The 15,710-nt window shown below is 34.4% G+C and overlaps 1 protein-coding gene across 1 annotated transcript in view; it reads right to left on the reverse strand.

Moving 5' to 3' along the window:
- Positions 1-1,284: 1,284 nt before the first annotated feature.
- Positions 1,285-15,710, reverse strand: part of LOC112502283 — a 54,781-nt gene continuing 40,355 nt past the window's right edge. Inside the window, exon 3 of the mRNA XM_025106153.1 lies at positions 1,285-1,485. Within this exon, the coding sequence (XP_024961921.1) occupies positions 1,285-1,485 (201 nt within the window). The remainder of the gene's footprint in view (positions 1,486-15,710) is intronic.

Consider the following 15,710-nt stretch of genomic DNA (forward strand, 5'->3'; position numbering starts at 1 on the left):
AATTGTAATAGCGGTAAGTCGAATCAAATCCACAAGGGTTTGGTTTTAACTTATTATTGCCAAATAGTTCAAGTACAAGAACAAATTATTAAAAGGGGGGGGGGGGGGTTAGGTTTGATTAGTTAGACTAAACATACGATTAAAACTAATTATAAACAATGAAAACGAAACCCAACATTAGTTCACTCTCGATGATGTAAATACTTATCAGCGATCTTGCAAATGTAAAAAGATAGGACAAGCTCAAGCCGAGTATGGTTATCAACAAGCTCTGACAACCTTTGTTTTCACCTATTTAGACATTAGCTAAAATCAGTTCTTTATCTAAATCTTAACTACAATGGAACAATGAACAAGCTCTCAACATCCCAAACGTAATTAGCTTTAACGAATTAGAAAATGCAGACTCAAAGAATTAAGCTCATATGATCGGCTTAATACCACTTTGATTATGAGATTTCAAGAACTCAATTGAAAACTTTCTTGAATTCAAAGAGTTCCATTGTTACTCTATCAAAGCCACAAGACAATTACGTATCTAATATTTTGAATAACAAGCATTCATAGGACTGTTAACTAATCAGCCAATTTAATTTACATTCAAATGAAATTGAACGATTAGCCTAGAAATCAAACAAATAAACTTGTCCCAAACCATTACAACGACATCTCAACGTGAGAAAACATCAATTACAAACTCCCGGATAGAGGGTTTCAGACCCCAAATATACCTCTCCACCTTTCGGGATTCTAAAGATACGTAATGTTCCTCAAAACGGGAATACTCAATAAATTTCTCGGTATAATCCCGTACAAATCTACTCCCTTGTTCCAGTTTCAGAACATCTTCTTCCATCTGTCTTACTGCCGTCGTAGGACAGAATTGTGTTTTGAATTTATTCACAAATTCTTCCCAAGACATTGTTTGCAGTATATTCGGTTGTGATGAGGACTCTACATCCCACCAATATAAGGCATTAGATTTGAGCATAGATACCGCAAATCTAACCTTATCATCTTCAGAACATCTGCTAGTATTGAATACTGATTCAATTTCTTTTATCCAGCACATTGCCTTTACTGGATCTCTTTCTCCTGAAAAAATTGGAGGTTTACATGTCAAAAACATCTTTGTCTCCTCCCCGATTGTTGTTGCCTGCTGAGGGAGCTGGGGGATTAATTCCAACTCGCTCAGTTTCTATTTTGGCTGGCAGTCCCATAATGGATATCAAAGTTTCCCTTAATTTTCCCATTTCTTCTACCAAAACGTCTCTGGTTATATACTCAGGTTGTTGCCTCTGTTCCAGAAATAGATTCCCCTTGGTCAGGGCGAATCCCAACCTGACTTCTTCCTCGACCTCTACCTCTACTCCTTCCCCGACCTCTACTTCCTGAAGCATAGGTTGGCGGATTAACAGGAGATTCTTCCCTTTCTTCAAATGCAGAGTGGGCAATTTTTTCTGATCTTCGTGATCGATTAGACATCTGCAGATATTTTAGTATTAAATATCACGTATTCACATTCCCAAATATAATATGGTATCCGAGTATAGGTATGTACCTGTAAATTCACAATTACATTGGTCATTTGTAATTCGAATTCACCTTACATACTGCCCTCTTTAACCCATTATATTTTATTCCCAGGGATACTAATTATGTCTGGGACTCTTAGTATGCAAATTGTCACGCCCCGATTTTTTTTCTTCTTTCATTCGAGTGCCGTGACGTCATTCTTAATAACTTATGTCATGAACAAAAATACGAACTTAAAATTTCAAACACACATAATGTGTTTAACATAATTCATTACATAATTACGGAAGCGTAAAATACTTTAATGTAATCAATGCTAATTAAAATATCTAATCAAGCATGATTTAAAACATAGTCCCATCTTTCTTCATTCAACTCGTCTACTGATAAATGACAACTGAGATATATACATGTATAGTATAAGCTAAAAACTTAGTGAATACAATATGGTTTCATGATCACATGCACATATAAACAATGTTTTAGTGTATTTTAATTATTATCTTGCAAGTGAGGCCTCGGCTCGTCACTTTTCTTTGCATATGTGGCGTATTCTATGGATGAGAACTCCAAGACCTCGGAATTGCAAGCCTTCCTTTCATGTCCAACCCACCCCGTACGGTGGACGAATCTTGCTGAACTATAATAGTTGCATATCATTTATTTGCAATACTATCTCATCATGACATGCACATATAAACAATGTTTTAGTGTATTTTAGTTATTATCTTGCAAGTGAGGCCTCGGCTCGTCATTTTTCTTTGCGTATGTGGCGTATTCTATGGACGAGGATTCCAAGACCTCGGAATTGCAAGCCCTCCTTTCATGTCCAACTCACCCCATACGATGGACGAATCTTGCCGAATCATACTAGTTGCATATCATTTATTTGCAATACTCACTCATTAATGGAAATCTCATCGTGACATGTAACATACATCTCATGCAAGTGACAACATAAATCACATATGCATCATCGTCATTTTCCACATTATACACATRCTTGAATATCATATTGATAATATCAAGTCATCATAATCAACATCACCTTTCATATCATGCATATACTTATATATCATGTACATCAATACAATCAAGTTATCATCATATGCGTATAAACACATCATGCAAATATGATGGATAAAATACTTTGTAATAATCATGTATATATCCCATAAAAATCGCATAATGTACTCACCTTGAATCGTTAACGTTCGATAGGTCGTTCTCTCAAAAACGACAACCTACATGATAATTTATACCATTCCTAAGCATCTTAAATAATCGTAATTAATTTGATTAATATTCCTTAACAATCTTAACACGACTTTTCCTTTTATTGATCAACCCCCCGATAACATCATATCTTATGTTTCACTTCAATATTTTCTTGAAATATTATTAATAATGTGACGTCATTATAATATTTAAAAAAAAAAGCAATACACTTCACATTTTCTTAAACAATAAGTATTTTACCAAAATAACTAAACTAAATAGTTCACAACGTAAATAATGTTTTGTGGTCAAAACGTCTCTTTTAAAATTTGTAAGTGAATAACGGTGAGAACATGTCACACTCATATAAATAACGGTCATTCCATAACTTTAAAGTTCAACATAATTAATATTCGAAATAATATTTAGAATACAAATTTTCCAAGTCTAGGGGCATTTCGGTAAATCTTAAGAAGCCGAACACCAAAGGTATAGCTTTAACCAATTCCCTAATTTAGAACATTCTTGGTATATTTCATAAGTCGAATATTAAAATTGTGCTTAAAAGTCCAATCCCAATCTTAGGGGCATTTTGGTAATTTTATTAAGCGATACTCAAAGTATTGTTAAAATACCGATTCCCTAACTGTGAGGTCATTTTGGTAATTTTATAAGGATGATAATCAAAATAAAGCATAGATACCAATTTCCAAGATATAGGGTCATTTCGGTAATTTATAGGCAAATACGTAAAGTATCGCTAAAATACCGATTCCACATTTTATTCAAAATAGAACTTAAATACCAATCCCATGACATAGGGTCATTTCGGTAATTTTATAGAGCAAATACGTGAAGTATCGCTAAAATACCGATTTTCACATTGTATGGTCATTTTGGTAATTTTATATAAGTAATAATATAAAAATGAAGCTCATAGACCAATCCCTAAGATATATGGTTATTTCGGTAAATTTTGGAAGCAAATACGCAAAGTATTGCTAAAATATCGATTTCTCATTTATATGGTCATTTTGGTAACTAAACGAGATAAATAATCGAAACTGGGTCAAAGTTTACGTTTTTAGAAAATACAAACAAACTTAATAAAAGTTTCATAAAATTTATATAGAGAAAATTATATTTCAGAAACTCAAATGTATACTGCATATTAAAAATATAGGCGCGTACAAAGTAATGAATTACGTACGTAGCTTACTGGTTAACGCTCGAAGTATCAAGGCCGAGGTTGCGGGTTTGAATCCCGCCCTCAACGGCTTTAATCCTATATTTTTAAAAGGGTAAACGGACGCGGATCTTGGGTCGGGACGACCCGGTCCATGACCCAGCTGGAAAACAGCAAGGAAGCAGCTGCCATGGCTGCACCATTTTTACCTTTTCGAGGTTTGAAATGGCTCGTTTCTTGATATTTTTTCTTCATTCTTTTTGCATCAAACTCTTGATAATATTTTTACCAACACTTTGAYATAAAGAACACGAATTTTCATCAAAAAATGAGTTTCATTTACTCATTTAAAGTTTGTTTTTAAAACTAAAACTTAACAATTTAAAAACATAAAAATCGAACAACATAAACACAAATATGAGAAATGAGGCTACTGGGGTTTGATATAGTACTTAAAAACGAAGATATAGACAAAAAAATCAAGAGATTTGGTTAAGAATCTCACCCAAAATCGGTGGAAAACCTAGATTTTTTGATTCCGAACTTCAAACTCGGATTTCTCTCTCAAAACTCAACGATTTTTCTATCTATTTGAACCAAAATGATCCAAAGCCAGTGCTCTATATTTATATACAAAAGTTTTGGCTTATTATTTGACGAAATTGGAAGAAATCGCGAGGTTTTGACTGAGGGGTCGTTTTCTCTAAACACTTATGTACTTTTGGCAAAACAGGTCCCTCATCTTTGAAAAAGATGACATTCGACCCCCTCAAGTTTCTGACATTTACCATCAAACCCCTCCTGACGTAATATCTTACATTTTTGGTCCAATAATTAAAAGAAAACAATTTTATTTTATTTTTCTTTTTATCTTTCTTTTCATTATTTATTTATTTAAGATTTCTACAATTATTTTCTTTAGTTTAGCACGTAAATAATTTAACACTTCAAATAAATTTAAAAAAATATTTAAAAGCTCATATAATATAATATTATATATATATATATATATATATAATTGGGTTTTACACAAATGACAGTTTAAGTCTAGGCATCATGCTTTGAATACCTAAATCTCTTAAACTAAGGCTCTGATACCACTTCTGTAACACCCCCAAACACCACATTTGCATATAACACATATTTTATTACATGAAAATATAGTTTACATCACAAGGTCCCACTAGTACAAGGATTCTTATATGTATAAAATCTATATATGAAAAATTCCAAAACAAAATCATGTACTATCATATGTAATACAACATGTATCTTCAAAAAATAAGCAATCTCATGCGGATCTCCAAAAGCAGATATCAGATTAGGAAAATAATCATATTTTCCCTTTCCCCTTATTATCCCTGGACCTCGTTGTTCCTGCATTGCATATTTTAAAGACAGAAAATGAGGGTTAGACCAGAAGGGTCTAGTGAGTGAATCCCTTCTTTGCAAATACAGGATGATAAACACCAAATTATAATAAAATATCTTTGCTCAGGAATATTTGCAATACAATCAAATAATGCAGTCCTCAATGACATGTATAATATGATAAACTCAAGAATCTCAGTTCTATTAATAAAATACATCTGCTTAAAAGATCCAACGTTCTCAATATGAAACAAATATTGTAAACAAAGCTTCTTTGAATTATCAGACCATTCCTTTGTAAATTTTAACGGAAAGATTTAAGGCAATACTTGCCCTTTATGACAAACCATTTTTCCCTTCTCAATAACATCTAAATTATTATTTCTAATAGGAATAATATCTCTAATTCATCAGGTCACAAAGAAATGATGACTCAAAGTTATTAAATTCAATTAGTAACAGTAATAAGAGTTATAACACTATCCACATATGACAATGCATCCCTTATTCCAAGTACACCTCTCCTTGATATGTCACCCTTATTCCTCCATCAAAACAAGGCTACTTATCAGAACAGACAAAAGTCACCACGTCTAAAAGTACCCATTCCCAGTTCCAAGCCAGAACAGACAAAAGTCACCATGTCTGGGGGAACAACCTCTTAAAACAAGTTTCATACCAAAACAGACTTACGTCACCATGCTTGGTAGAAACAGTTTACAAAATCCAATTTCATACCAAAACAGACTTACGTCACCACGCTTGGTAGGAAGGTTTCCCAAAATATAGTTTCATACCAAAACAGACTTACGTCACCTCGCTTGGTAGAAACATACCTTCTATTTATTTTAAAAGATATAAAATACCTCTTTTTGATAATAACATAATTTAAACCCAATAATAGCTTACCAAATTATAAAAATTCCAAGAAAACCCAACACTTGAAATTTTCAACAAATGAACGTCCGGATAAGTTATCCGGACAAGTTATCCGGTCAAATATCCCTTGTCCGATTTATCAAATCCGGACAACCCTTAGCCCTTTTGTCCGATGTACATATCTGGACAACACATATTTGTCTGATTTATCAAATTCGGACAATCCTTGATTGATTAATAAATAATCTACACAATCTTTGGTCGATTTAAGACTAAACCGCTTAGCACGTGTTCGGTTTATAACTAATCTGCACGACCCTTAGCCGATTAAATGCTAAACCGTACAATACTTAGTCGTATTCCTACTTCTCCGTTCAAAAACTTTTATCCGGTTTACACAATTCATAATCCCACCAAGTCATTAAATCGTATGACCTTATGATCGGTTTATAATTAAATCGGACGATACGTACCCGGTTTTAAGACAATCCGGACAACACTATATCCGGTATAAGGTAATCCAGTCACCCTTTATCCGGATAAAACTTTAAATCGTACAAATTAATTTTAAGGATAGCATGCAGTTCTTTCTAAAGCAATTTACCAAAACTTAAAAGAGATTTTGAGAAAATACTCACATTTATGCAGATTTGAAGGTGAAATAGCAAAATGAATCCAAACTTGATTCTCCGGACAAACTTCTCTCTAATTCCTCTTAAAAACTCAAATGAGGCAAGAAAACCTCAGGCTTTACCCAACTTTCACTATTTATACTTTCCTGAATTGGAAAGTCGGCTATTTTCCCTTCCCCCACATGTATGCATGTATATCATTTCATGCATGTACACACACATACATACATCATGGGCATATAAATTCATATATATATATATATATACATACATTACTATTATGCATATTTATATATATACATATTATGCATATATCCCTATGCATGAAATACATATACTCACGTATGCAATCCATGTAAACACGTATTCATCTTGACAATTAATTCACATAATAAATACCTTGGGTAATAATCAGGACCTGGTTATCACATTAGATTTGATTAATTAGACTAAATATGCGATTAAAACTACTTATAAATGATGAAAACAAAACCCAACATTAGTTCACTCTCGATGATGATGTAAATACTTATCAGCGATCTCGCAAATGTAAAAAGATAGCACAAGCTCAAGCCGAGTATTAACAACCTCTGACAGCCTTATTTTTCACCTAATTAGACATTAGCTAAAATAAGTTCTTTAGCTAAATCTTAACTACAAATGGAACAATGAACAAGCTCTCAACATCCCAAACGTAATTAGCTTTAACGAACTAGAAAACGCCGACTCAAAGAATTAAGTTCATATGCTCGGCTTAATACCACTTTGATTATGAGATTTCAAGAACTCAAATTGAAAATTTTATTGAATTTAAAGAGTTCCATTGTTACTCTATCAAAGCCACAAGACAATTACGTATCTAATGTTTTGAATAACAAGCATTCATAGGACTGTTAACTAATCAGCCAATTTAATTAACATTCAAATGAAATTAATGATTAACCTACAAATCAAACAAATAAACTTGTCCCAAGCCATTACAACGACATCTCAAAGTGAGAAAACATCAAAATCTAGAATTAACTAATGTTGGATTAAATAAATTAGCCACACATAGCTAAACTAGTTACTGATTCAAAAGGTTTCAAGGATTAACCGAAAGATTAAAGAGATTGATGAGAAATCCCATCCAATTAGTCGGACCTGCTACATCCTTCTAATTAGACGACGTGTCTTTCTGCTTCTCTCGATCACCCCCCATCAGATCTCGCTCAATCAAAATTGCTTCTGCTGTTGGGCTGCTTGTTGGACTGCTTTACGTTGTTGGGCTGCTTGCTGGACTGCTTTACGTTACCCAATCAAAACCCTGCAAGCTCTTGTCATTATAAGAAGCGCAGCAACAAAGCTTCATCCATTGATGATTTTGGTGTTGTAAAAACAACCCCTGTTTTCTGGGTTTTAGTTTCACCCAATGGGCCTTGGCTTGGCAACCCATGCTTAGATCCATGTTCTTCCTTATATCCTCATGAAACCTAAACCATAAATTGTAAATGGTTTGCTTGTTTGCTGCCATATAAATAGATAAAGGTTACACTTAGTTGGATCCTATTAGTCTAGAAATTCACTAATTTAAGGTGATTTGATATTAAAGATATATAAAATAATAATTTATCATTAATTAAGAATTGGATTTGGAACTTTCAATACTTTGAACTTAAATTATAAGTATAGAGTTTGAAGCTTTGTAATTGATATGAAAAAGTGAAATTATTTGATGTAGTTGTTCCTCAACATCATTAAGGTGATATTATGTGAATTCAAGTAGAAGATTTGCACCCAAAATCGTTTTTGATTGGAGATAAAATGTGTTGGTACAAAACAGTTCACTTTTCTAAAAAGTCAAACTGTTTTGCATAAAACCCAAATTGTCTTGTTTTATGCAAAATTAAGGGTCGAGATTAAAGGGATGGAGTGATAAAAGGTATATAAAAGTGGTTTAATGATAAAAACATCATTTCATGGAGATTTTGATGGATGTTCGAAGTTAAAGAATGTGAATATTTGCTTTAAGTTAAAATATAGAAATGATATTTTAAGTGAAAGGCGAATAACATAACCTTCTAAGCATATCTTAAATGGTAAAATAATCATGTTTTGGAGGTTATAATTCAAACTAAGAGCCCCACACAAGATTTGGACAAGTGGTTGGTTTGAATTGGATAGTTGCTAAAATTTGTAAAAATCATAATAAATCGTTCATAACTCGGATTTAAGCAAATATTACCTTGTTGGAAGCGTTAGGATGTATTCTACGAGTTGTTATGATGATTATGATGCAATAAGGACTTTAAGTAGATCAAAAAGCTAACTTTTCAGAGCTGTCCATTTTGTTTATACGTGAAAAAATGTGCTTTTTGTAAATTTATCTTAAAATGGTTTTAAAACTGATAGGAGTGATTATTAATGGATTGAAAATGATTGTTTGAATGTGTTGGTAGAATGGATATACTGATATATACACCTGTATGGGTTGTTTAGGTGTCAAGTCGGTTGAAAGAGTCACTTGAAGACTAGATTTGCCTTAATCTAGCTAAGGTGAGTACAAGAATATTTTTATTGGGTGGACGTCAAGAGTATGGGTTTTACATAAATAAATCATGTTGTTTGTATTGAATGTGTCATGAAAAATGCTTTATGTAAAGTGAAAGGAGCATGTTAGCTGATGATTATGTTGTTTTACTTGATATTTAGTTAAACATGCTCAATTTGTTGCAATTAACAAATGTGATATATTGAGTGGTGATACATATTGATAAAATCATAAAACGTGGGATGTTCATTGAAAGATGTCTAGAGTTAACTGGGAGCCCAGTTAGGCGGCTACTAGGCATGGGGACCGGGGGGAAGTATATACATAGACTTGGGAGGTTATATTGATGTATGTACACTAACTTGGGAGCTTAACTGACATGCCCAAGTTAGACAATGGTATAGATGAGCTGCTTTGTACTCCCTTATCAACCGGTTATGGTGGGACTGCTTTGTACTCCCTCATCAACCGGCTATAGTGGGACTCCCTTACCTAGATCAAAGATGGTGATAATAAGGAAGTTGTTATTATGAGGGATCACTTGTGAGAATTGTGACATGGGAAACCAATTTCCTTATTGTTGGTTGGTAAAAGTGATCTATTAAATTGTATGATTATTATCATTCACAAATCATTCACTATATAGGAAATATGAATCACTTTGATATTTTTTTATCTAAATGGTTTTATGAAGTAAAACTCTTGAACTCACCAGGCGTGAAGGTTGACTTGTTTTGTTTCTCGATGTGTATTCCAGGACCAGGTTCGGGTATGAGTGCTAGTGTTTGCGGTAAGAAAAGCTAGTACTTAGCATAGAAGGAGGATATGTCATGTAATGATTTTTGTGGGAAGTGACTTTGTAGCAGATGATGTTTTTGATTGAAGTCATTTTAGCATCGTTTTAGTATCTAGTTGTATATATGTAAATTTGGTCCAGTTATGTGTCATTTTGTATATGTAGTTTTTTGGGTTTTGTCATATTCAAATGCAAGCAGGTAATAAAATGGGATATCATGATTTTACAAGTGGGTCATATGCCGAAATTTCATTTGATTTGTTAAATAAAATTTAGGGTGTTATAAAACCTTCCCTGACAAGTGACCCATTATTACCTGTTTCTTCTTCTAGAAACTGACACCTCTTCTTCCCCAATGAACATCATCGTCGATTACCCCTACTAGCCTTCTTCCTTCAACACTAAAATCCTTCATCATCACAATCTCTCCTACCTCCCTTCCATTCTCTTGTTGTTTTCTCCTTTCTCACACCGCCCCTAACCACCATGACCATGATCGTTCTTTCCATTTGCTTGGATCTCCCTCATCCAGTCGATCTCATCAAAGAAATCTGGTAGGTACGTGGTGTTTCAAACGCACACTAATTGATTAGCTCCACCGATCATTTTCATATTTGTGCGATTGTGTCTCCGCCTTCGGTGTGTCTGTATGTATCATTTCTTCGACAAACAATAACAATGTATGTGTATGTTTGTGTTTTACAGATATAGAGTGCCTTAACAACGACAGAGTATGTGTGTTTATGCATTTTGCCGGTCATAGATTCTTTTAATAGTCTTTCATCTCTGTTGATCTTCTCTCTCATTAATTTGATGATAATCCCTTTTACCTTTGGAAGTATTATGTTTCTGTTTTTTCAGTTCCAGTGATCATCATTGAGTCTGTTCAGTGATCACTGAAACATGCATTGTAAATCATACAGCGACAACGATTCTTCAAGAAGACAAAACTCACACCAACTAACCTTCAGTGAAAGTCGATGTGATAACTGAATCCTGGTTATCACCCAAGGTAATAAATATGTGATTATTTGTTAAATGATTATGTGACAGCATAATAAATTGTTGTATTTGATCATGCTAATATGTGAAAATATGTGCATGAAATTGGTAAGCTTTGCATATATTAGATAAATATATGCATGTCATGTGCATAAATAGTTATGTATGTATATGGGGTTATGTAAGTATGCATGTGGTGAGGCTGTGATCAGCCGACCTTCCATAAAGGGAAGGGCATAAAAGAAGGATTCACCTCCATTTTTACATTCTTCTTGTCAAAAATTAGAATTTTGTGTGTGTGTGCGATTTAAGAAGAAAGGTTTACCGGATTACTTATTTTGCTAAAAGAATCAAGTGGATTTTACCTGATTTCAAAAGAATTTTAAGGTGAGTGATTCTTACTACTTTTAAAGCTCTTCATAGTTGTATAATTGATTGAACTTTACTTTTGATTTAAAAGGTTATCTGTTGAAGAGTTGTCCAGATTAAGTCCTAAATCGGACAAGTGCCAAGCGATTTAACCATAAACCGGACAAGGGTTAGGCGATTTAAGCCCTAAATCGGTTAAGGCTTAATCGATTTATAAATAAACCGCTTGATGAGTGTTGTCCGGATTAGACTTAAACCGGTCAAGGCATAAGCGGTTTAGCCTTAAACCGGACAAGTAATAAGCGATTTATAAATATTGGGTTAATATTTTAAACGGAGAAGTATGAATACGATCATGTGTTGACCGGATTGTTTTAAATCGGACAAGCCTTGGGGTATGTGTTGTCCGTATTTGTTATCCGGACAAAAGTGTTGGAATTCTCTTAAGTGTTAAATCGGACAGGCCTTGAGCGATGTGTTGTCCGGATATGGTAAATCGGCCAAGACTTGACCGGAGATGAAGTCCGGCCAAATCCAAGTTGAGCGGATACATATTATGACTTGTGCATGGTTTATATATATAATTATTGTTTATATATATATATATATATATATATATATAATGGAAATTTTTGATAAAAATGATTCTGAACTGATAATTCCATTAACTGCGATCTAAATGGAATTGTTTTGTGAAATGTTTTTGATGAGGGGATAAGGGTGGTATATTAAGGAGAGGTGTACCATGGAATAAGGGTGGCATATCAATGAGAGGTGTACCATGGGATAAGAGTGGCATATCAAGGAGAGGTGTACCTTTGGTTATAAGGGTGGCATTTGTGTATGTGTGATGTAATATAACTCTTACTATTATATCCTTTAAAATTACCATGCTCTGGAATCTTTATTTCTTTGTGATTTAAAGATTTAAGATCGGGGTTTTTATTGGAAATCGTAGTCTGGATGTTATTGAGGAGGAAATAACAGGTTTGGCCTGAAACTTTAAATAAACCTTGTTTAAATTAAAAAGGTTTAAAAGTGACATTATATGAAACCTGATTGGTTCAAAAGTATGTTATTTGAATAGCTGAATACTTGGCTTGAAAAGTGGAAAGGTACTGGTAATATGTCCTTATTTGTTCATATATTTGTTATATATATATGAGAAGTTATTTTGTATAAAGTTTTGGTGATTTTCACCCTGCAATGACATAAATAGGGTAACTCACTAGACCTTTCGGTCTAACCCTCGTTTTGTGATTTTAAATATGTATTGCAGGAGGTACGAACGGTAAGGGAAAGGGGAAAATGTGATATTTTCCTATATACATATTTGCATGAAGATTTGCCTATGATGTATAGTTTTGGATTGATGAATGTTGATTAGTACAAGAAGTGTATTTTGAATTTTTGGGACATGTATTCTGTATGGTAAATTCTTGTACTAAGGGACCTGAGTGGTATATAAACATGTATTTATTCTGTATGAAGTATGTGTTACATGCAATGTGTGGTATTGGGTGTTACAGAAAGTGGTATCAGAGCCTGAGTTTAAGGGATTTAGGTATTTAACAGCATGATACCTAGACTTAAACTGTTTTATTGCATATTAAGGGTCCCAGACATAGTTAGCTCCATTGGAAATAAATATGATGGGTTGAAAGAACAKTGTGTAAGGTAAATTTTAATTACATCTGGCCAATGTAATTATAAATTTACAGGTACACATCTGAACTTAAATACTTCATTATATTTGGGAATGTGAACACGTGATTATTAACACTAAAATTTGTAGATGTCTAGCCGAACTAGAAGATCTGAAAAACGGCTCATCTAGAGTCTGAAGAAAGGGAAGAATCACCTGTTAATCTTCCGACTGGCACATGTGGAATCAGAGGTCAAGGAAGACCAAAAGGACGAGGCAGAGGAAGAAGTCACTCTCAAGGAAGGGGTCAAACTGGAATTCATTCTGAACCTGAAGAATCCCATTCTGGGAATGTTCAGGAGAGATCGGTGCCACATCCTAAATACGTAACCAGGGATATGTTGGCTGAAGAAATGGGGAAGTTGCGGGAAACTCTGACTTCTATCATGGGGGTACCAGCCAGGGTAGAAACAGAAAGAGTAGAAGTTCATCTCTCGGTACCGGTTACTCACAACAAGAAGGGAGATATCAAAATGTTTTTGGCATGCAAGCCACCAACATTTTCTGGAGAAAGGGATCCAGTGAAAGCCATGTGCTGGATCAAAGAAATGGAATCTGTGTCAACACCATTCGGTATCTGGAAACAGATAAAGTTTGATTTGCTGTTTCTGTATTGAAATCAAATGCTTTGTTCTGGTGGGAAGTTGAATCGTCGGCCAGAACTGATGTTTTACAGACATTGTCTTGGGCAGAACTTGTAGAACGGTTCAAGAATCAGTTTTGTCCTAAAACTGCAATAAGACAAATGGAAGAAGATTTCCTAAAGTTAGAACAGAGAAATGGAACAGTTCGGGAATATACTGAGAGATTTATTGAATACCCTTGCTTTGCTGAACACTATGTTTCAACAAAATCCAAGAAGATAGAAAGGTACATTTGGGGTTTGAAACCTTCAATCAGAGAATTTGTCATTGCTATGAACCCCAACACCTTTTCATTGATGGTAGATGCGGCTGAAGTGACCGAACGAAATAAGAATCGACAGCCAGAAGGAAAGGTTATAGAGAAAAGAAAGTGGGAAGGGCCTTCATCAAATTTTTGAGGGCCGAAAACTGTAAGATATGATAACAGATCTGAACAGAAGATAAGTGAGAAAGTCTGCATACAATGCCGACAGGTTCATCAGGCTGAATGTAAAATGGACCCAAGAAAATGTTATAAGTGTGGTGAAGCAGGTCATCTGTCCAGAAGTTTCCCGGCTAATCAAAGGTGTTTTAACTGCAATTCTCCAGATCATATTCGACCAAATTGTCACTTTTTAAAAACTCCGCAGTTAACAATAGGAAGTAATGCGTCGGGTACTCAGGGAAAACCTACAGTAAGCAGAGGAGGGCAAGGAGGGGCGCGAGGACGGTCCTTCCAGATGACTAAAAAAGAGGCAGAAGCATCACCGGATGTAGTAACAGGTACTTTCCTTCTGAATTCAATACGTGCTAAGGTGCTATTTGACTCTGGTGCAAACTTTTTTCGTTTGTATCACCACTGTTTGCTCAAACTGCATGTTTGAATTTTGTGTTATTTGATGATGAATTAGTAGTTGATACTGCTAATAGTCAGGAAACTGTTACTAGTGTCTTCAATAACTGTATTATTGTTATTGATGGCTATGAACTCCCGATTCGGTTATTTCCTATGCCGATGAAGGAATTTGATGTAGTRGTGGGTATGGACTRGTTGGCAAGGTATCAGGCTAGTATTGTTTGTAATCAGAAAATGATCATAATTACTCTGCCAGATCAAGGAACCGTTGTTATTTATGGTGATCGTCAGAATCACCATACCAGTATTTTTTCAGTAATGAAAGCTCAGAAAAGCATTCGGAAAAGGTGCCAGTGATATTTGGCATACGTAATTGATATGAAGAAAGAGAAGAGAAAAGAGGAATCAATTCCGATTGTTAGTGAATATCCAGAAGTCTTTCCAGAAGACTTATCTGGATTACCACCAAACAGAGTCATTGAATTATGAATTGATCTTGACCAGGGGCGGCACTAGTAGTAAAGGCACCGTACCGGTTAGCTCCATCCGAATTGAAGGAAATAGTTGCACAGTTGAAAGATTTAACTGACAAAGGATTTATTAGACCCAGCACTTCACCTTGGGGTGCTCCGGTGTTATTTGTCAAGAAGAAAGATGGGTATATGCAATGTATATAGACTATCATGAACTAAATAAGTTGACAATCAAAAACAAATATCCTTTACCAAGGATTGATGACTTGTTCGATCAATTGGTGGGAGCTAGTTATTTTTCCAAAGTTGATTTAAGGACAGGGTATTATCAGCTCAAAGTTAGGGAAGAAGATGTTGCCACAACATCATTCAGAACTAGGTATGGGCATCATGAATTCTTAGTTATGCCCTTCGGCTTAACTAATGCGCCCGCAGCCTTTTATGGATTTGATGAATAGGGTATGTAAGAAATATCTTGATAAATTTGATAGGATCGATTAACTCAGTTTTGGATATTAATCACTTACTCTGGAT

The sequence above is a fragment of the Cynara cardunculus genome, unplaced genomic scaffold (assembly GCF_001531365.2).
Source record: "Cynara cardunculus var. scolymus isolate 2C unplaced genomic scaffold, CcrdV1 Un_Scaffold_1176, whole genome shotgun sequence".
Taxonomy (NCBI): Eukaryota; Viridiplantae; Streptophyta; class Magnoliopsida; order Asterales; family Asteraceae; genus Cynara; species Cynara cardunculus.